Raw genomic sequence first — 24205 nt, forward strand, 5'->3', positions numbered from 1 at the left:
GTCCGCAAAAATTTAAATTTCCCGCTCCCCTCTCCCGCCCTCCTGTTCGCAGCTCCATACACGAGTTACGCTGCGTACACCGCGCTCACCACACAGGCCGGACACACGCCCGCAGAGCTGCCGCCGCGACTTCCAAGGGTTCAGAAACAGGTAAGGGGGACCTGTTTTAAAGTTTCCTGTTTTTAAAAAAAAAAAGCGGCACACTGCAGAACACAGCTATAGATGAACACCAAATCCCAGCAATAATATATTAAGCAGCCTGTATAATGTATTATTGCTGGGATTTGTAGTCCTCTGTAACTGCTGGTATTCTGCATTAGTGTATAGTGTGCGCGCCGGGGGGCGGCAAAATGCACCTTCGCCTGAGTTGGCAAAAATCCTTGCACCGGCCCTGGATCTACAGCCGAGTGATATAAATATATAAGTGATATAAAAGTTACATTTTGTTACTAGTTAAGGTACTGGAATGTATTTTTAAGGTTTAACTCCGGAGTTTAGTGTCACTTTAGTATAAAGAGCTTGGAGCGCTGGCTACTATACAATCAATTTTACAACAATCTACACAGAAAAATTAAATGTTTTTTTAAATGTAGGAGCCATATCCAAGCTCGCTCCCAGGACTACAATCTCACGTTTAATTTTCCAATTTGTATTGAGATTGTAGTCCATCCTGGGAGCGAGCTTGGAGCGGTGACTACTTTACAAGACACACAGGGACCATGGAGAACAGAAGTAGCCCCCCTCCAGAAGGAAGGACAGTGTCAGCACCAATTCAGAGATGATTGGAGGATCTACAAATAAGATACATTGTTGTTCAGAGTTGAGATACCTGAATGTATTTTTAAGGTTTAACTCCGGAGTTTAGTGTCCCTTTATAACTGGAGGCCATGCGCTGGGTGTGGAAGTTTGACCTCCACCGATCATCGGAAAGAGGTTCTTCATTCTTGATTATTGAATCTTGTTGTGTAAGCGGAAACCTTCCCGAAGATGATGACTCGTCTATTCGAGGCGCTCAGCTTGTTTTGAAGGCATTCCTGGCATTCCTGTCATCGGTTATTGTATTTTTTTATTACTACAGGATGCCAGTGCTTTGTGTGAAGTTGGGTTTCGCAATGAGGAAACATGGGACTGCTTTTCCACCATCATCCAACACCTAGCTGTATAATAAAGCGTCCTCGTCACTGTGTATATAACAAACCACAAAGCCCAACCAGATCTTCAGCTGAAGATTAAATACATTCAGGGTGCAACAAAACAAAAGGTGTTCCAAGTCTTATAGTTTATGTGCTTTAGAAAGCAGCCACAGTCAGCAGAGAGGCTGCTGCTTCCACACAGGGAAAGGCTCCTTCTCTGCAGCATGCTGGCAGCGGACGGGCTTTTCTACTCAGCATGTGGCTACATTGTATAGAAAAGCAACTGTTAGGCCTCATTCGCATTTACGCCCATATGTGCGTGTAGCCCCTATATAGTTATATACATGTGCTACTATGAGATGTGGATTCTGACTATGAACAGTTAAATGCCTCTGTGTGGAAGAAAAGGCGGAGACTTGCGGAGATTGTAGTACAGAGCAGATATGGATACATTGCTGAAAGGACATTGAGAACTACATCACCCAGGGTGCTGTGCGAGAGGAAGCAGGGGGACTAGGGGCTGCAGCTACCGAGCGCGCTCAGTCTGGGACCGGGACCTGAGTTGTCGAGATCTTTGTGAGAGAATGTGGATTGAGACGGCCTGGAATAGAGCTGTGTGGTCGCTTCTGACAGACCGGGACACACAGGCTCTGGACCACGGTGTATAAGGACTATTGCCGGTTGCCAGCAACAGAAGAGACGGAAATTAAGTGCCTACACCGAGGCCTAGTGACGCGTCATCGGCGGAAGTATCGCTGCCTGGTCGTGTAGCCGATCCGGCCACTGGAGTGACCGAGTCAGCCCAGCTGTGTGGAGCCAGCGGAGATCGTGACGGAGACCCCAGATGACCCTAGAAGAGTGGTGATGTGTCCCAGGAAACCCTAGACGAGCGGTGATGTGTCCCAGGAAACCCTAGACGAGCGGTGATGTGTCCCAGGAAACCCTAGACGAGCGGTGATGTGTCCCAGGAAACCCTAGACGAGCGGTGATGTGTCCCAGGAAACCCTAGACGAGCGGTGATGTGTCCCAGGAAACCCTAGACGAGCGGTGATGTGTCCCAGGAAACCCTAGACGAGCGGTGATGTGTCCCAGGAAACCCTAGACGAGCGGTGATGTGTCCCAGGAAACCCTAGACGAGCGGTGATGTGTCCCAGGAAACCCTAGACGATGCTTGAATACATTACATATTGCACCCGCCCTCTGCTGCTGTCAATCACTAGAAGGGGACCGGATGGAGAACTTCAGGTCCCCCTCTGCTGATTGGCAGCATCAGAGGGCGGGTGCAATAGCTAGTTTGCCATTGGCTTTTGCAAAGTAAAATAGCCAATAGGAATCTAGCTATGCATTCCTATGGTGGGTTGTTTTTTTTCTGACTTACGGCGGCCCCCGATTTAAAAAACAAAAACAGAGCAGAGAAAGGTCAGGGAGACACAGTTTCAAAACACCGGGAGAAAGTGTTTCTCTCCCGGCGGCCAAGAGCCACTAGGCGACCCCTGGCAAATCGTCATTCGACCCCCGAGGGGGTCCCGACCCACAGGTTGAGAACCACTGGTGTAGCGGGACAGAAAGATCCCGTTACTACCAGCGGCTCCTACGGGGGTAGCGCTACATGCGTATTGCACCATATGCAACATATGCAAATAAATGGCTCCATACACAGCTGCGTATGGAGCCGTATATTTGCGCAGCGTAAAAATGCGCAAAAACAGAATGGAACCGAGATGCGTCCGAGCAACGTATTTCTGCGTATTTTATGCGCATATGCATGCTCGTATGTGCATACAGTTCATGAAAATTTCTATTAGGAATGATGCATTCTGGGAATGCAAATAGTGCACGCACATACGCGCATAGACGCTCGTGTATGTACGCGCATAGACGCGTATTTACGCAATATACAATTTTGCTTGCGTTGTGTGTGTGAATGAGGCCTAAGGCTTTCCACAGCTTCTGTTTTGATGTGCCTGGAAAGTATTTTGTTGATTTAAACTGAAAGTGCTTTTGGGTTTGAAAGTAATCCTACATGTTATGTGTTTTGTACCTTAAAGGAGAACTATGAAGTGAGTGATTTCCACTCATCCTCATAGTTAGAGCCGACCTGTGACAAAGAAACTGTCACAGGTCAGCGCTATTGATCGGCAAGTGAGTGAACACATTCCGTCGCTCGCTCACTTTCTGATCATCTCCCTGCAGAGAGTGGTGACTGTCAGTCACGGCTCCCTGCAGGGATTCCCCCCCCCCCCCAATCCTCCAGCACTGAGGGGAGGAACGGACGGGGGAGGGGGCGGGTACAGCTGGCTCTGCCTCTAGATAGGCAGAGCCAGCTGTCACTCACGCAGCTAGGTGGATCTAGACAGTAATGTCAGGATCCATCCAAGCTGCGGCGCTCTCAGTATATTGCGGGCAATGGTCCGCTATATACTAAGCTTTGGGTCATGGGAGGAGGTTAGTAGTTGTCCTCCCGTGACCCTAAAGAGAACTATGGGGAAAAACACTTACCCCATAGTTCTCTTTTAATGCATCCTCTTCATTAAAGCGGACCTTTACCCAGATCTTGAAAATAACAACAGACACCTTCAAAGTGTATACCTTTAGGGAGCAAAAATAAAAGATCAAAGACTAAACCAATATGGTTTAATAAAACTGTAAAACAACACGTCAAGGACAAGAGAGCGACATTTATAAAATATAAGACGGAGGGGACGGCATTGGCGTTCCTTAACTACAAAGAATGTAACAAGATCTCTCTTTTCTTTCCCAGTTTTCTGACATGTTTACTAAGGGCAGATTACTTGCTCTCCTTTTACTTCCTGGATTTCTGGTACATGTGACTAGACATGTAACTAGGACATGTGACCATGCACATCATCTCAGTATTTCACAATCACAGCATTTTACACCTGACATGTCTATGTTATTATTGATCATCATATATAGAATGCATTGGTAGAATTTGATTTTTGAGTGTAAAGGTCCGCTTTAAAATAAAGAAGCCCCGTTAACTTTCCATGCCCCACCCTGTCCCCAAGCACTTACCTATAGTATTTTTCATCGCCGCCAGCTCCAGGACACTCTGCATCTCTTCACTGGGTTGTAGAAGGGGATGCTGAAGGTAGGGGAGCAAGGGGCTGCTGCAGCTGTCTATCAAATTTCTGAGAAGGGAGGAGAAGAGATGCACGTGGGGTTCGGGGCGAAGGCTGGCCCGTGTAGTCCGATCCAATAGAAGAGCTACTTATGCCCAAATTGGTGAAAGGGTTACTGCTGGTTCTAATAGAAAGGTGTCTGAACACACAGAGCATCACAGTTGGTTGAGTATGGGCTTGCATAGCTGCAGATCGGTCAGGGTGCCCATGCTGACTCGTGTGCACCAACAAAAGTGCCTACAAAGGGTGCGTGAGCATCAGAACTGGACTACACAGCAATGGAAGAAGGTGGCCTGGCCTGATGAATCACGCAGTGGCATAACAATCGCTATTGCGACCCAGGCGGCCGCTTTGGGGCCGGCCGGGGGCACAGGGGGGCCCGACCAGGACATCCCCTAATGCCGCGCAGGCCGCCTGGGTCGCTATGGCATCTCATGCTGCTGGCTGTCACTGGCGGCTGTGAAAAGGAACGCGCCGCTGTTCAGATCCCTGTTCCTCTCCACAGCCGCTGCTGAGTCAGTGACAGCCAGCAGCGGTGGAGGAGGAGGCTGGACCCAGCAGTGGAGGAGGAGGCGGGGGTCGGTAGCGAAGGAGGAGGTGGGGCCTGGTGACGGAGGAGGCGGGGCACACCAGCGACCGTGGAGGAGGAGGCGGATGGGGGCTGACAGGTAAGGGGTGTGACCAGCCCACCTGAAACCCTGCAGAGCCCACCATAGAGAGTCTATAGTGGGCTCTGCAGGGACACTCTCAGGTAGGCTGTGTGGAATCTCAGATGGGCTCTGCAAGGGGTGTACCTGGAAATCACAGGGCCTCATCCAACATTTTGCTATGGAGCCCTGTGATTTCTAGTTACGCCCCTGGAATCACGTATTCTTTTAGGTTATGTGGATGGCCAGGTGCGTGTGTGTCTCTTACCTTGGGAAGAGATGGCACCAGGATGCACTATAGTGTCTGCATCCAAGTGCAGGCACCCGGACCTGGACAGATGTGCTGGTTCAAGTCGGGGAGGCACAGGTGGCTGCACGCAATTACACGCAGCACCTGTCCCTCCCGGAAGCAAATCTCTGTACCAGCGTGCACACCATGTGGATGTGCATGCCTTTGTGAATGAGCCCTTATAAGACATTCGCACCCTTTACCCGCTGCCAAGAAAGTTTATAACACCCCCAAATGTGTGCGCAAATACCTAGTAAATGTCAGAGGTTGCAGATGGATTTACGCAGGCCAAGATAACTAGAAATATTCCCCTATGTATATACATTCTTACATAAAGTACACTTGAACTTGCTATAATGTAACAATACCATCTTGGTCTATTTTCAATACTACAAACACTGAAAGGTCTTTTAGTTGATGTGGATAGAACAAACAAAAAACAGAACTCCACCATTAAAAATGCATGCCCCCCTATCAACACAGGAGACCTGAACATCTGATGGAGAGTGGTAGTGAGCCTTTAGGACAGGCTCTGAGGCTCATCAATAAAATAATACATTTCCATTGTATTTCCAATATTTTATACATTTATTATAAATTGTATCCTTTCATTTCTCATATTTGGGTTTATTTACATGAAAAAAGCAATAGTTCAGATGTGGTATCATAGCTAACTCAGGCAAAAAAACCTCTAAGCAAGCTTCCAGTGTTCCATGGCCGAGGTTCACATCTTCCAAACAATGCAGAAGAGACGAGACTTACATACAGAAACGCATTTTTTCGACAGATGTGCATATGGGCATTTGAGATCGGTTTTTGATCCATTTGTGTGCACTGTCATGTGCTCGTGTCGCATTCAATATTCTCTTGCTCTGCATTCACATTGATTTGTATGGAAAATTAAAAACAAACAACAAACTAATGTCAAACTGACCCCAGATGAGATCAAAATCTAGAAAGTTGTCATCTTCAGTATCTCTGATCACAATACAGTCCAATAGAAAATAATTTGCTCTTTGGTGTCAACATCTCTTTGTTCCCTTTGCAAGTTAATACATCACTCTTACCCCTATGTCCCTTATGTCACTACTCCTGAAGTGATGTAGGGGTTGGAGGAAGGAACCAACATGCACTGGGGGACACTTCTGGAAGTGTCAAATGTTGTGGCTGACAAAGGTTGAAAGGCTGGAGTGAAATGCAGGTCATGGGCTGGTGGTGAGGTGGGTATAATTCCTCTTCTTTTGCAGGGCACTGGTTTCTTTAAAGTGAACAACTTTCCACTGATGATGTTACAATATAGACCTATCATGTATCACTAAAGACCTACCTTGTATCACTAAAGACCTATCATACATCAATATAGACCTATCATGTATCACTATAGACCTATCTTGTATCACTAAAGACCTATCATACATCAATATAGACCTACCTTGTATCAATATAGACCTACCTTGTATCAATATAGACCTAGTTTGTATCAATATAGACCTACCTTATATCAATATAGATGCCTCTTTAATCAATATAGACCTATCTAGTATCAATATAGACCTATCATGTATCACTATAGACCTATCATACATCAATATAGACCTATCATGTATCACTATAGACCTATCTTGTATCACTAAAGACCTATCATACATCAATATAGACCTACCTTGTATCAATATAGACCTAGTTTGTATCAATATAGACCTAGTTTGTATCAATATAGACCTTATACCTTAATCTTATTCCTATGCCGCTACTCATGATGTAGGGGTTGGAGGAAAGAACCAATGTGCACTGGGGGACTCCGGAATCGGACACTCCTGGAAGTGTCAAATGTGGAAGTGACTGACGAAAGCTGCAACCCTGATGTGAAGGGGAGGTCATAGGCTGATGGTGAGGTGAGTATAATTCCTCTTCTCTTGGGGGGCACTGGTCTTTTGATCTGGTTACAAACCTGATATGATCTCTTCAAAGTGAACTTTCTACTATTTTAACAACATAGATCCATCTTGTATCAATATAGATCCATCTTATATCAATATAGATCCATCTTGTATCAATATAGATCCATCTTATATCAATATAGATCCATCTTGTATCAATATAGACCAATCTTGTATCGGCATAGACCCATCTTGTATCAGCATAGACCCATCTTGTATCAGCATAGACCCATCTTGTATCAATATAGACCCATCTTGTATCAGCATAGACCCATCTTGTATCAGCATAGACCCATCTTGTATCAATATAGACCCATCTTGTATCAGCATAGACCCATCTTGTATCAGCATAGACCCATCTTGTATCAGCATAGACCCATCTTGTATCAGCATAGACCCATCTTGTATCAGCATAGACCCATCTTGTATCAATATAGACCCATCTTGTATCAGCATAGACCCATCTTGTATCAATATAGACCCATCTTGTATCAGCATAGACCCATCTTGTATCAACTCTTTAATCAATATAGACCTATCTAGTATCAATATAGACCTATCATGTATCACTATAGACCTATCATACATCAATATAGACCTATCATGTATCACTATAGACCTATCTTGTATCACTAAAGACCTATCATACATCAATATAGACCTACCTTGTATCAATATAGACCTAGTTTGTATCAATATAGACCTAGTTTGTATCAATATAGACCTTATACCTTAATCTTATTCCTATGCCGCTACTCATGATGTAGGGGTTGGAGGAAAGAACCAATGTGCACTGGGGGACTCCGGAATCGGACACTCCTGGAAGTGTCAAATGTGGAAGTGACTGACGAAAGCTGCAACCCTGATGTGAAGGGGAGGTCATAGGCTGATGGTGAGGTGAGTATAATTCCTCTTCTCTTGGGGGGCACTGGTCTTTTGATCTGGTTACAAACCTGATATGATCTCTTCAAAGTGAACTTTCTACTATTTTAACAACATAGATCCATCTTGTATCAATATAGATCCATCTTATATCAATATAGATCCATCTTGTATCAATATAGACCAATCTTGTATCGGCATAGACCCATCTTGTATCAGCATAGACCCATCTTGTATCAGCATAGACCCATCTTGTATCAATATAGACCCATCTTGTATCAATATAGACCCATCTTGTATCAGCATAGACCCAACTTGTATCAGCATAGACCCATCTTGTATCAGCATAGACCCGTCTTGAATCAGCATAGACCCATCTTGTATCAGCATAGACCCATCTTGTATCAATATAGACCCATCTTGTATCAGCATAGACCCATCTTGTATCAACATAGACCCATCTTGTATCAGCATAGACCCATCTTGTATCAACATAGACCCATCTTGTATCAACATAGACCCATCTTGTATCAATGTAGACCTCTCTTCCAATATAAAACGATATGAATATAGATCTACTTTGTATCAATATAGACCTATCTGATATTAACATAGGCCTATCATATATTAATATAGCCCACCCTATCTGTTTGAGGGTGACAGCGCTCCCACACTGCATTGTATGTTTGGAAGAGCAGCGTTGTCACCCTAGTACAGAACACCTCACCCTCAACTCTTCTCCATAACATATGGGGTGATGTTCTCTAATCCTAATATACTTCCTGACATCATTGTTTGAGATAACACTGCAGGGTGCACAGGACAGCACTGGACCTCTGTCAGGATCAACAGGTATTTTAATTTTTTGCAGTTATTGAACTGCTATAATAACCAAATGCTTTCAATGGAATAATCAACAGAGCAACAGGGAGGTAAAAAGACAAGTTCATTTTTAGGATTTACATACACTCTCTGCCTTTTCCAGTTCCTAGTTCACATTGTGGAAATTTCCCTGTTAGCAGACTTTTCATACTGTACATTAGCCCCTTAGGGCTCTTCCTGCGATCTGTAGTCATCCAGAATCACCATGGAGAAGTTCAGGAAGCTTAAAACTCAAAGTAGGTAGCAGTTGAAGTGGGTGAATGTTCCCAACATGGATGCAAAGTAATATGTTACTCTAGTAGATGGAACACCCTCCCTCTGGGAGAAGCAGTGCAAGCTACATGCGGTTGCTCCACACTTCCCTCCCTTCCGGCAGTTGATGTGGTTTACTCTGTCGCATGTGGGGAACAACCTGCCAAGAATCTAGTAGTAAGGTCATTCAATTTGTTTGTTATTGCATCATAGGTTTCCAGTGAATGAGTTCCCATTATTAGCAATCTTTTATTTAAAGCCCAGTTCGATTGGCTAAAAGGTATGCAAAGTCCTACCGATTACCACAGCGTAGAAAAGCCTGGCCCCTGCCAGCAAATTGCAAAGGGCACTTGCTATCTAAGCAGCGGTCTCCCTGCACAGGTACAACATGTTCCCTGTTGAGTAACAGCTAGGCCTCTCCAATTAGCAAAGCTAATGCTCCATGATATGTTGGACCTCTGCAGAGGAACCACTGCTTCCACATAAAGAGAGCAAGGGCCCGACTCTGCAGCATGCTGGCAGGTGAGGGGCTTTTTAAGGCTGCTTACTTATTAAAACAAACTGTACAAGTATGCTTGAGCTTTGATTGGTTGGCTAGGTGAGCTTTGCCGGTTGCCTTCGAACATTCGGACACATCCGTATTTCTGAATCCCAATGCGTCCGAAAGTGTCCGAATTTCCGTTTCCCAATTTCGGATCCTGTCCGAATTTTGTTCAAAAACTAAACTGAATCGGACATGTGACTTTTCTGGCCAATCAGATGTGTTTTTCGGTTTATTGTATCCGAATGGGTCTGAATACGAATTTTCATTACGGCAACATGGGAGCCATATACAGTATATACATATAATACTAAAGCTGAGGTTCCTAGACCCAAATGGCATTCAAGATCCGAATTGCATTTGGGAGCTCCTGAATGCCATTCGGGTCTGGGAGCCTCAGCTTTAGTAATATATGTATATGGCTCTCAGACCCGAATGGCATTGGGGAGCTCCCAAATGCAATTCGGAAAATCAGGTCCCGAATGCCATTCGGGTCTGGGAGCCATATACATATATTACTAAAGCTGAGGCTCCCAGATAGTGGCATCACAAGGGAGGTGCGGGGGTGCGACCCGCACCCGGGTGTCACCATTGCAGGGGTAAAACAAACTGTACAAGTATGCTTGAGCTTTGCTGGTTGCCTAGGTGTAAGTCTGACTTAGTAAGGGGTGTGTCAGACCTCTGCAAAGAGACCACTGCTTCCACATATTGAGCAAGGATCCCGCTCTTCTGCTTCTGGCAGAGGACAGGCTTTTCTACTCCTGAATGAAAAGGGACAGTAAGGCATTGAACACCTTTTGTTTTGATGCTCCTTAAATTAATTTAGCTGAAAGTTCAGTTGGACTCTAACAGCTATAGTTATAGACGAGAGTCCAATGGCTAGCGGGACGTAGTAGTATCTCAGCAGCCTGCCGCTCTCTCACAGATGTAGTCTATGGTGTTGCTGCAGTCCAAGTCATTCCATCCTCCTGCTATCATCTCTGTACAGTGCTCTCGACGGTCATAGTTGTTTGGTTCCCCACTATTCCAGCTCCTGGAGACAAGATGGAAATTGTTAGAAGTGGAGCACAAGCCTGTGTATACGTTTGTTAAAGTTTTGTATTTTCAAAAAGATTGTTGATACCCTTTGTTCAGTTGGCCAGAAAAGGTCTACTAGCTGTATGTATTTTGCAATTATTGCCCATGTATGCTTTACAAAACAATCCAGATACAAAGTTGTGTTAGCCAAACAGAGGTAGAAAGTAGGGACGCACAGTTATATCGGCTGCCGAAAAATATCGTCCGAAAATGGCACTTTTGGCAAAATGACGAAAGTACCATTTTTTGCCCGAAATAGCGGTGCATCCGTTCTTTCTCTCCACCCCGCTGGGTGCTGCTCTGTGTCCCAGTAGGGAGGAGAGAAACTATCACAGATCAGGAGAGCGGCGGTGTGGGGGCGGAGACAGCTGCCATTGCTGTCACAGGAGGCTGAGCTCTTGAATCCAATAACACAGAAGACAGGCACAACCAGGTCGCAGAAGGCAAAACCTATACCCGGGCAATAACAGAAAGGGGAGGACAGTATTTATAGGTGGCTGATTGGGTACTTTTCTCCAGCTTACCAGTAGGTGGGGTCAGAGCGCCATACAGTGTTTGTAGATGGAACAGAGGTCAGCACCAAATGCGAGCCCTTCAGTGGCTCCAGAAGTAAGCAAACAACCCAGAGACTGAAGATCCCTGAATCTTCATATGGATAAGATGAGTGTAAATTCATTCATAATAATCATGACATGGAAACTACAGCATACAACTCACGTAAATTCGGGGTTTGTGTTATCCACCCATTTCCAGAGCCCATTGAGTTTCCTCAGCCCAATCCAAAACCTCTTGTTGCCGGTTATCGTCAGCAGTGGCTCCTGTGAGAGACAGAGAAGATATTTCAGGAACAGTTCCAATGTTTTAGAGGATAGAAAACCCGACTGCAAGTTTAATTATCAACAGGATGATAAAAATGAGAAATGAGCCAAATCAATGTCATATGAGCAGTGTAAAGAGAAGAGATGATGAGAAAGGTGGCCAACCACTGTGACCCATCCATGGAGTAACACATGCTGGACATCTTTGCAACTGTCAGCCACCCACCCAGGGCCGGATTTCCCACAAGGCCAACCAAGGCCCGGCCTCGGGGCAGCAGGGGTGTGGAATTTCTATCTCCCGATTCCGGAGTGGGTAGTTGTTTTCTACATTTAGCCCTGCTTTGGGCAAACAGAGCTATATGTACGGGGAAGCCAACGCTTGTTTTGTACAAGTGATCTCGGCGACATTGTATGCAGCCTGCAAGTCCGCCATTCTCCATGGGCGGGGGTTTGGCGGGTAGGGGGTCGCATTGAGCAACCTGGCCTTGGGGCAGCAGAGAAAGTAAATCCGGCCATGCACCCACCCACCCAATTCCACAAGTTGTGGTTTTGGTTAGATTCTCTTCTTTGGGGTAAAAATTAGACATGTGCAATTCGTCTTGTTTTCGGCCGAATTTTCCGAAATTCGAACATTCGGACACATCCGAATTTCTGAATCCCAATGCATCCGAAAGTGTCCGAATTTCCGTTTTCGAATTTCGGATCATGTCCGAATTTTGTTCAAAAACTAAACTGAATCGGACATGCGACTTTTCTGGCCAATCAGATGTGTTTTTCGGTTGAATGCCTCCGAATGGGTCTGAATACGAATTTTCATTAAGGCAACATGGGAGAAGCGTCCATCACCCAGATGGCCGCCGGCAGGCATTAATCAGATGGTCGCGCATGCGTGATGACGTCGTGCATGCGCGAGGTGACGTCACGCACACGCGCGATGACGATACGGCGGGGTGTCACCCAGTCTAGAGACCGGGTGACACAGGAGATTCAGCTTTAGTATTAATATCTGTATATGGGTTTCTGTGGTAGTCTTAACGAATATGCGTTCGTAAACTTATCCGAACCGAATTGAATTTCGGATCCAAATAAGGAAATAAACGAGCCAAATTTTTCCGCAGCCTACATGTCTATTGAAAATATAGACCTGCTCCTTCAAAATAGATTTTGTACATTTAACAGTTTTCCAACAAGGGCCATGTATGTCACCCACACCATTGCACACAACAGCTTCTTGCTAAGGAAGAGCAGCAAAGAGAAGGGAAACAACCATGGATTACAGTAAGGCGCACATTACAGTATTGTTTTATGTTAAAAAATCTGAGGGTTTAATGTCACTTTAAGCCAATAAAGCAGCATTATTTCAAGTGTATTCACAGCGTTTTGACATAGTTGAACCTGAACAGTGGCGTCGCTACAGGGGGGCAAGGGGGGGCAATTGCCCCCCCTAGATTTTCACTTGCCCCCAGATACGCTATTAGCGTAGCGGGAGTGATGCAAAATGCGCAGCCGACTTCCTCGCTATGCTAATAGCGTATCTTCTCAGAAGCTCCACACAGCGTGCCAGTTTAAGTAGTAACCAGCACATGCTGTATGCAGCTTCTGTCGCAACTGCAGGGCGCAGATGCCATCCGCAATTAAATCAGCTCTCGGCGCCCATCGGTTGCGACATGCAATGAAAGTTATTAGTGCCCCCCCAGATCTGACTGTGGTATCTTATGTGCCCCCCCTAAATATTGTTCCTAGAGTCGCCACTGAACCTGAATATAGGAGCAGAGCATAGAGAAGTATGACACAAGAGAATGGCTGTAGATTGTCTAAAGGGATGCAATAAAAGTGTTAGCTCTTCCCCCAACATGGTTAGGTAATTATATATTCTGCTCCATGGAGGAGCATAGGGCCAAAATGAAAGACTTCCACTGTTGACGGTTCCCAGTGTTTGATTTGACCTGCAGCCTTGATATCATCATGTAGGCTTTGCCACCAGGCAGGGGCGTCCCGAGGCCAGGTGTCACCCAGTCTCTAGACCGGGTGACACACCACCGTGTCGTCATAGCTCGTGCGCGTGACGTCATCGCGCATGAGCGACCATCTGATTGATACCTGCCGGCGGTCATCTTGGTAGTGGACGCCGGCAGAGAGAGGAGCGGACGATCACCTGGCAAGGATGAGTTATGCCATCGGGTCCCCTCCTCTCTCCTGACACTGTCGGGCTCACGGTCCATGACCGAGTGCCCGACTTTTTAGAGGGGGGTGACACCCGGATGCGGGCCGCACCCCTCTTGTGACGCCACTGCCACCATGAGCCTCTGGGTCTGCCTCTTCTGCGCTGTCCTTGGGGATTCCAATTGAGCGCCTGTCTACAGAATTCATTTGCGCCCTTTCGTATGGTATGTCCAATTCATCTCCCTTTATGTTCTCGGATCTCTGTTGTAACCCGTCGTTGGATGGAAAACATGTAGAGTAAAGTGGAAAAGAAACTGGAAGAGATGGTGAAGGAAAAAGTGGAGCAAGGCAAGAAAAGAAAACCAAAACTAGCATACACTCGGCCCAGAATAAGGAAGTGATGGCTTTGTTGAGAAGCGCTTCACATAGGTTTTTATGGAAATGTGTTGGCATCAGCATACGGATAAGGCTATAGACCCGTATCCATAGGTGAGGAATGATCGGCAGGTCCACCAAACGTGCTCCGTGCCATAATTTCTGACTCTGTTCATGCCCCCCTGGGGTGTTTCTGCCACAATCTGGGTCTTCTGGTTCTTCCTGCTTCATTCTCCATAATAATACTGTACAGCAAATAAAAAAATACAGCATGGAGAGTAGAGATCCTCATAATGGTCGCAGCATCTGAAGTGCAGATATCTAACCAATAGAGGCCCCAAGAAATAGAAGAAATGGTCACACTGAGTGGTGATATCTTACCAGTTTTTCTTTTTTTGGCAAGATGAGAAGACTGGAGCCAGACTTGACGCATTCTTTCCTTGACTCATCCCAGGTCTTATGGGATGTGGAGAGATAATAACAGGTGGGGCCCACACGGGTCCAACCAGCTGGACAGGAAGTGCATAGACCTGTATAGAAGACAAAGCAAAGGGTAAGGGATCTGGGTACCCTTGAAATATTATTGCTCAATGCTCAGGTATATTACTGAGGAGAGAACATTGTTAAACTAAGGAACTGAGAAGTAAAACATGTGTGGTATAAATGATTCACATGACCAGGGGCATAACTAGAAATCACAGGGCCCCATAGCAAAATTTTGTATGGGGCCCCGTGATTCTACCCCTTGCAGAGCCCACTTGAGATCCCACACAGCCCACCTGAGGGTGACGCCGCGGAGCCCACCATAGACTCTTTATGGTGGGCTCTGCAGGGTCACCCTCAGATGGGCTGGTCGCACTCTTTACTTGTCTGCCTCCTCTTCCTGCACAATCGCTGATGAGCCCCGCCTCCTCCTCCGTTGCTGGGCCCGCCTTCTTCTCAGTCAGCGGGCCCCGCCTCCTCCCCTGCTGCCGACCACGGGCCCCTCCTCCACTGCCGGGTCCAGCCTGCTCCACCGCCGCTGCTGGCTCTCATTGACTCTGTGGAGAGGAACGCTCTGCTGCACAGATTACTGTCAGTGATCTGAACAGCGGCGCATTCTTCTTCAGAGCCGCCAGTGAAAGCCACCAGCAGAGGATGCCATAGCGACCCAGGGGGCCCGCACGGCATCTGGCCGGGCCCCCCTGTACCACGGGCCCCATATCGGCCGCCTGGGTCGCTATGGTGATTGTTACGCCACTGCACATGACAACACACTGTAATTCTGCGCTTCTAAACAGAGTGAACAAAATGAACTTTTTTGTAAATCTTCTTTAGAAGTTGAATGTATTTTCAAATGTCATCTTGTAATACCTCATTATGGCCACTAGATGGAGCTGAGGAACACAGGGAATATGTATTTCCTATACTCCATCTAGTGGCCATAATGTGGTATTACAAGATGACTTTCGAAAATACATTTGGCTTATAAGAATCTCTACAAGAATGTTCATTTTGTTCATCCATTCGAACAGTATGAACAGCCACAGAGGTTCACAGGGCCAGTGGCTCTGCAAAATGTTTACAAATAGACCCCTAAGGGTATCAAGAGACTAGATATTAGTTTTCATTGACTTGTGCTGCTTGTTTGAAAGAGGTTTAGCGTGAAATAGCGGTCACATGTATCAGACTTTTTTAAGGTGCTCCCTGTGACAGACTCCATGATACCACGACTGGATATCTCCGTCTTAAGCCTGTTATCTGGGTGCTGGAACCAGAAGCAATTGAATATAGCATGGGCTTACCCCAAGAATCAGACAGCACTGACTTTGGAGTGGAAACATGAACTGGTTTATTGAAGAAAGCACACAGAGTTTATACCTCACAGAGTTAGATAAGAGTTCAGTGTGTTACCTTGGCCAATCCCCTCCCTCAGACAGCGGGGTGCCGCATTGGAATTCCTTAAGCACAGACACTTTTTGAAATTAATGTCCTTAATTAGATAAGAGCTTGATCACATCAACCTAAACAATGGCCACTCCAGAGAGCCTGCTGCCTTCACAAAATTACGTTTATCAGAGATGGTATCCAAACAAGATGGAAGTCCGGATGGTTCAAATCAAGTCAAATAGTGACAAGCTCTCTCTCTAGATAAAATAATAAACCCGGAAAATACACACAGCAAACAAAGTTCACCAGGGGAATAAATCTCTGCAGCCCTAGGTCCCTCACACTCCCATTCAAGTCTAGCGCATTGAAGCAACACAACACTCTGGTTCCATTCACACCTGAGTATTTTTTTGCTCGTTTCCCCCACTCAAGACAATGTTCAAACAAGTAGAATCCCATTGTTTTCAATGGCGCCCATTTATATGTGAGCGTTGTGTTGCTTGTAGCTTGACGCCTGCCGCTCGAAAAAGTACATGCGTTTTTTTTTTAAGCTGGAATCATGCCCCATAGACTTCGATTGGAGAACCTGAAAAATGTGTGTAACGTGTGTTTTTTGGTAAGATTTCAAGCCTAAGGGGCCGTTCACACCAGATGCAGTGCGTTCCGGCCCGATTCTGGCCAGAACGCGCTGCCTCGCATTGCGGCCAGCTCAAATTTTTTGTGGGGCGGGAGGGAGCGAGGCGGGCCATTGAAGTGAATGGACCTATAGCCACGCAATGCGATCGGCCGCACGGGATCGCAAGGCACATTATGCCTGCGGTCCGGTCTGGTCCGCTGCAATGAAAATAGTGCTTGCAGCATTTTGATCGCAAAGGCATAATGTGCCTTGCGATCCCGCGTGGCCTGATCGCATTGCGGCCCGGAGGGCGTGGCTACGGTGCCATTCACTTCAATGGCCCCCCACACCCCCTCCTGCTCCTCAAAAAAGTGAGCAGGCCGCAATGAGAGGCAGTGCGTTCTGACCATAATCGGGCCGGAACGCACTGCATCTGGTGTGAACGGGCCCTAACATCGGTGTTCTCCTCCTAGTAACAAGCTTTCCATTGGCTAAGACAAAAATCCTCAAGCCTGAAAACCATCAAAAAATGGGGGGAAAAAACTCACAAAAAACACTTTAATATCACCTGAAAATGCTCACGATCAGGGTGTGAATTGGCACCATTGGAAATAATGGGATTCTCCATGTTAAGCGTCGTCGCGCAGAAACGCGCCCGCGAATATGTGCAGTTTTTATGCTTGTCACCTAAAAGGATTCGTTTGGAGGATTTCGAGTGCTGGAAATATTTTTTTGCATTTTATATTTCACTTTTGGAAGGAAGGTCAACCATAGCCATGGAGGATGAGATGCAGTCACTAGGGGTGAGCTGTGACTTCATTTATAAAAAGTCCCTCAACGTCCTACAGACTCAGAGAAGAATTCTGCCAATGATGTGTGTATGGCCCAACTCAGATTCTGGAATCTAGTCACGTAGGCATGGCTTACTCTTTTCTTAGGACTTACCCATTTCTCTTTTCAGGGTCAGAATTTCGGATTTGAGGCCGTTTATTTCCTTTCCTGAACGAAAAATTAGATCAAGTTAATACAAATAGATTGTAGCGCTCACCCACGAAGGAGCCGCTGAATATGAACTAGGGCTCTCCTACCTGTTTTGCCAGCCACCGGCCGCCCTTTCTCAGCTCCAGCAACACCGACACTCCAGGATAGAAACAGGCTCGAGACGTAGGGTCTGTTTAGCATTTATTGCACATCATCAACTAGGAGAGAGGGTTGGGGTTGCAGGATACCTGAGTAACCATTTAGAGGACTCTGTCTTCTCCCTTAGCAACAGCTTGTATCAGTAGAACAACGGTCTGTATGAGCGACCAGCAATAAGTAATAGCACAGAGAACATCCAGGACATTGAAGGAGAACTGTCACTGGACTTGTAGTGCACCAGCTGGCTTCTCTTCAGTAAAGTACCTGAGAATAGGGTGAGGGATCTCTTACAGGGTTCCAGGCGGTAGCTCTCACCAGCAACTCTGCGACACTCCATAATAAGCAGCTTCCATCAGGTTCCTTTCCAGTAGCATCTAAGGTCTCTGGGCCCCCAGCATCTGCCACATGCAGAGGCTCAGACCAGGCATCCTGTAGTATCTTAGGCCTCTAGATCTCCAGCATCTGCCACATGCTGAGGCCTAAACCAGGCGTCTGCAGTATCTTAGGCCTCTAGGCCCCCAGCATCTGCCACATGCTGAGGCCTAGGCCAGGCATCCTGTATCACACAGACCTCCTCCCAGGGAGGGCCCGAGGGGAGAGAGAGAATTCTGGAAGGTGTCCCCAAACCTTTATCACCTTCCTCCAGCCATACCTCTGAGTCAGCCTGCTCAGGGATTGGTCAGAGTCAGGTGAATAGTCACAGTCTGAGGATGAACCCTCCCTCACTGTATGCTGAGGCCCCAACCCAGCAACAGCGGGAAGCAATCAATCCACCAGACTCAGGGAAACCAGCAGAACTCAGAGAAATCAGCATCCAGACTGATTACAGTTCAGATATACACTAAATTTAGTAGCGACATAGCAGTGGGCGCTACAAGATAATTCACAGCCCCACCAAATCCCAGATCCTACTCCATAGGGCCCAGTCCCCACCAGCCAAAAGAACATGTGCATAAGTAGGGCAACCACTCAAGGGGCGTTTTTTTTGTTTTGAAGTCCGCAGTGCGTGCATCATAATACGACTTCCCCTGTGAACAAAACATGTGAATTGTGAAATCACAACACACAAAAAAAGTAGACGAGGGTGCTTTGGTCCTCCTCCAAAGAGGAAGGGCCTCGAAATTCCTGAACCCCAACCCCCCCTCCCCCCTGGGGTGCAGGAATGGGCCCACCTGGTATTCCTGCCACAGGAATTCCAGAATGCCCCATGTGAATGCAGCCTTACAAATGCCCATTCCTGACCTTTTCTTTACGTCCGTAATTCTAGGGCCATTAATCACTGATAACACTAAACTGATGAGCAGTAAAAGCTTTGCAAGCGTCGTCTATGGAGAATTTTGGGTGTGGTCGTTTTCTGCGATTTCGCGGGCGCGCACAATTTTAAGGCTTGACATGTTTGGTGTCTATTTTTACTAAAAATTTGGGGTGACAATAAAAGTTTCATAACATTTCATAGGGAAACAGGTTTTTTTTTTGTCAAAATGTTTGGGTACTTTTTTTGTTATATAGTAAAAAAAAATAACCCCCCAGTGGTGATTAAATAGCACCAAAAGAAAGCTCTATCTGTCCCCAAAAAATGGTATAAAATTTGTTTCAGTACAGCGTTGCATGACGGAATAAATGTCAAAGTACCGCAGCGCTGAATACTAAAAACAATGTCTGGGACAGGAAGAGGGTTTAACACCTGGTCAGCAAGTGGTTGAAGCATGCATTCAATGTCAAAATGCACTGGACCCTCTGATAGGCAAATAGCAACCAGATCCCATATAGTGGTAAACTGGCCCTGGCAGCAAATTTGGGCAAGCCTGCCCTTCCCCCCTTTACTGTGCCCTGTTATACTACCCAGAAATAAAACATTTCTGCAGAGTCAGCGGGATAAATGGGAATTATCCTAAAGAGGATCCACTTAGAGCTGCAGGGGGGAAGTTAAATATCTGTTGCACAATGATGTGAAGTTTAATTTGAGCATTGAGGTGGAGGATCTGGCAGATGCTACAACTTCTACTTCCCCGTTTCCCAAGGCCATGTGCCTTCCAAGTTCTTTCCCAAATACATTCTCATGTGAACAATTACATATTGTCCACCGTTAGTGATCCCTCACACCCTTGGATGTGAACTCATAAATTTATGTAAGATTAAATAGCACTTGGATGGTCCCTTTAAAGGAGAACTATGGGGTCAGGGCTTTTCCCCATAGTTCTCAGGAGAACACAAACTAGCGTCCACCCGTCACCCAAAGCTCAGTATACCGCAAGCTACAGCTCACTATATACTGAGATCGCCGCAGCCGGGATGGATCCCGACATTACTGAGTTCTTAAGTCTGATAAGCGGAGGGATATTTTTGTTGCTGGGTTTGGGTATCCTGTACCCCTTACTCTCTCTCCCTAAGACAACTGAGCCAATAAATTGCAAGAGAAGGATTGAAGGGACTGAAGTCTGTAACCATCGGTAGGTCGGTGGGTGTCTTGGTGCAGCTATAGGGTAGGTCACCAGTAGGTAGAGCCCTTTAAAAACCAAACAGCTCCTAAGTGGATTATTGCTACATGTACAAGATCCGACTTTGAAATAATGGAAGTGAAAGATAATAGTCATTTACTTACCAAACGTTTGGTTCACTCGTCTCAGGTCTTCAGCCCTGTTATTTCTGTCTGTCCCGGCGGTCTCCTGGATTGCAGACACTATGAAGTCACAAAATCACAAAAGTTAAAAATTGCAGCAAGTCATTTATTTCATAAATCCCTGAGAAACATGAACACATCTACTTCAGAGAGCTCTGATACAGTGATGATGTCATATTGATGATGTCATATTGAGGTGGTCATGTACTAGGGCCGTAGTGCTTTGTTCCTCTAGTAGGAATTCCCATTTTTCACACTTGACACTCCATACTTCTATGATTGTATTTCCTCGGGCGTGTGTAGACAATAATTTTTTGCTTTGGGGTTCCGTTCAAATGAATGGCAACGCAGCTCCCTCACCAGAACGCCTGGTAGGTGCGATTGCATAGTACATGGGACTGTGCGATTAACGCACTGTACTAGTGTGAACGGGCCCCCAAAAACACTGACAGACACACACAACCACAGACACAATCTCCCACACTCATAGACATTCTCACATACACATTCCAAAATTATTATTTTTTCTCTATTTTTTTTTTTTAGATCCACCCAATCTCCATACATTACAAAAACTGGAGTGGATCCTCAGCCTGGGGTCTAGTATGGGCTGCTGTGCTGTGTGCAGAGCTCCATCCATATGTGCATTGCTTGTACAGCTCCCTTGTGTGCCTTGTAGAGGTGCCGGGAGCCAGAATGTGATGTCACTCCGGTCCAGGCACCTTTACAGGACACACGAGGGAGCTGTAAGCAATGCACTTATGGATGGAGCTCCCTCGTGGCCATAGCCCCAGCCCACCGCACCTCAAGCTGACACTCGGCGTTAGGCAGCATATTTTGAATGACTGCTTGGTGCAAGAACTGACAGTGCTGTGCTAGGAGGAGGCTGAGGAGCCTCTTACCTAGTGCACTGTAAGGCATGCGGCGACCCAGATTGGAGACTGCTGCCATCACATATTGATGAAGCAGCCTGTCTAGGAACGCATTGCAAAGAGAAGCATAGAGTCTGAGTAATGCTACAATAGGGAATGTACTGAAAACCAGTGGAGTAACAACCAGGGGGGCAGCCGGTGCACTGGCCCCCGGGCGTAGAGCTGAGGGGGGGGCGCCGGCCGAAAATTGCACTTTTGGCTAAATGCCGAAAGTGCCATTTTCCTCTCAATATATCGGCGCAACCGTGATTTCTTTTCTCCCCGCTGGGTGCTGCTCTGTGTCCCAGCGGGGAGGAGAGAAAGTGACAGCCGGCCAAGCGCTGCGGAAGGAGAGCGCTGTGAGCGGCCGGTGTCTCTCCTCCCACACCGCTCAGCCTCCTATCACAGTCTGGCAGAGCTGTGTGGGGGTGGAGACAGCGCTGTCACAGGAGGCTGAGCTCTCCTCCCTGCTCCGCTCGCTCAGTCTCCTGTGTCAGTGAGTCAGGATGGAGAGCGGGTGCAAACACTCAGCGATCAGTGATTGCTGAGTGTTTGTAGATAATTGAGGACATGGTATGGTTGCTATATCCTCAATTATGAATAAATGGGAAGTGATCTACATCACTTCCTGTTCATTCATGATTGTGGTTATAGTAAACATACTATGTTATCATTGAACACTCATAAAGGATTCCTGTTCATTGATAACAGGGGATACAGAAAAAGAGATTGAGGACTTTGTGTCCTCAATCTCTTTTTCTATTTTAAAAGGGAAATATCAGGGGTCTGTTTAGACCTCCAAAATTTCCCCAAATAAGGTACACAATCTCCCTCCGGTGTCAGAATGCGGAAGTGGTGTATATTACATCACTTCCGCATTCTTGTGTCACTCTCCAACTTCAGACGCTGGAGAGAAGCTGATGAAGCAGATCTCTGGCTTCCTCAGCTTTTTTGGGGGTCCCTAGGTGACATTAGGGGTCTTGGAGACTCCTGATGTCTCCATAAAGAGGACCTGTCACATATCTTTGCTATCACATAGGGGGGTTTTCTTATCCCCCTATGTGATAACAATGAAGTTAAGTCAAAAAAAAAAATTGTAAAAAAAAATTGAAGTTGCAAAAAAAAATTTAAAGAATAAAAAAAACACAATTTTTTTTTTAAGTCCCCACCCATACATACACACATGCAAACATGCGCATACGTGCGGAAACAACTATTGCGCCCAATATGTCGCACATGTTACATGTCGCAGTGAGAGCAATAATTCTCGGGCCATCAATCACTGATGACACTAAACTGATGAGCGGTAAAAGCTTTTACAACGTCGCCTATGGCCAATTTTGGGTATTGTAGTTTTTTGCGATTTCGTCGGTGCGCGCAATTTTAAAGCTCTACATGTTTGGTGTCTATTTACCCGACGTGACCCCGTCTTTTATATTTTACCATAAAATTGGGTAATAATAATTGTATTATAGCATAATGTTAAAAAAAACTTTTTTTTTTCAAAATTTTCAGTAATTTTTCCTTAATATAGTAATAAATAAAAATCAGCCCCCCCCACACCCGGTGGTGATTAAATAGCTCCAAAAGAAAGCTCTATCTGTCCCCCAAAAATGGTATAAAATTAATTTCAGTACAGCGTTGCATGACGGAATAAACGTCAGTCAAAGTACCGCAGCGCAGAATACTGAAAAATGGCCGGGACAAGAAGGGGGTGTAACACCGCGGTCAGCAAGTGGTAAAGGAATAAACAAATGCAATAAATGATATTTTTCATAGCTGCCTGGAGGCGGAGCTCAACTTTGTGTTTTCTATATCAGCCGTGTAGTTTTTATAGGACACTGTAGTCTTAGTTACCGTTCAGTTTTATGTCTGACATTTGATTGGAGATAATGTTATCTGAAATGAGATCATAATATATAGAAATCCATTATTAATGGCCGTATTCATTTTTAAACACAGATAATATCATATCACAAATCATTATTAAGTCCCGTCCAGTGTGTATGCTTCACTACATTTATTTTGGCAAGGGAGATTTCCGATTTCTCAAGGAACAATGGTTACAAGTCCTAAGAGGGATGATGCCTCCTGGCTTATCTCTCTCCTCACCGGCGCACATTCGCATAGCTCTCCCATCCCACCTCTACCTGCTTCCTCAGTCCCAGAAGATGGAATGGCCGCAGGACTTTTGGCACTGCTGCTAAATCTCCTGGCAGTGCACCTTGCCTGCACATTCCTGGTCCCTGGTCCTACCAGAACTAGACCAGCACCCACATGGCACCCAACTGAGTCTTAGCAACCAATGACCGATGCCCCTCCTATGAGAGAAAGAGCTAGATGGTGAAGGCATGCTGGGAGTTTCCACTACAAGAGGAGCCAATTGAGCACCCCAGTAGCCCTCTAAGTGTTTGATTTCCAGAAGATCGTTGCATTTTTTTCTTTTTTAGAGTAAAGTTTAAGAATTCATCTAACAGAACCCAATTGGACAACTTTATTATGTGATGTGGTGCTGAAGGGAGAAAGAGAGAGTGTTCTGAACTTATGTGGGCTCTGTTCTCACAGGGAGGACTGGGATCCCCGGTATATGCTCTGTCCTAAGAAAAGATAAATTGAGTGCTGAAGGCTGCACCCAATGCCTAGGGTCATTGGGAGAAGGAATACCTAAAATGAGTGTAGAGGGAGCCAGAGGAAGGCAGCCTATGGCCTGAGGAGCCTGTTCTGGGAGAAGGAGCTCACTTGCAGGGACTGTGCCTGTATTTAAAGGCTAAGTTGAGAGTCATAATGGTGGACCTTCGTCCATTTACAACTGGGAAGAACCATGTGCTATGCATGAGAGCAAACTTGCCTTACACTTGGTTGGCTGTCCAATTTGTACCACTCCTGATAAACCGAGCACAGTGGACC

The 24205-nt window shown here is 46.1% G+C and overlaps 1 protein-coding gene across 1 annotated transcript in view; it reads right to left on the reverse strand.

Moving 5' to 3' along the window:
• LOC108790533 (C-type lectin domain family 17, member A-like) overlaps positions 1-24205 on the reverse strand; it is a 44694-nt gene that overhangs the window by 2327 nt on the left and 18162 nt on the right. The window contains exons 6-10 of the mRNA XM_018560813.1: positions 20370-20447; positions 17573-17626; positions 14524-14672; positions 11504-11604; positions 10633-10742 (exon numbers count right to left, since the gene is read on the reverse strand). Coding sequence (XP_018416315.1) covers positions 10633-10742; positions 11504-11604; positions 14524-14672; positions 17573-17626; positions 20370-20447 — 492 coding nt within the window. The remainder of the gene's footprint in view (positions 1-10632; positions 10743-11503; positions 11605-14523; positions 14673-17572; positions 17627-20369; positions 20448-24205) is intronic.

The sequence above is a fragment of the Nanorana parkeri genome, unplaced genomic scaffold (genome assembly GCF_000935625.1).
Source record: "Nanorana parkeri isolate BGI_ZX_2015 unplaced genomic scaffold, ASM93562v1 scaffold479, whole genome shotgun sequence".
Lineage (NCBI taxonomy): Eukaryota > Metazoa > Chordata > Amphibia > Anura > Dicroglossidae > Nanorana > Nanorana parkeri.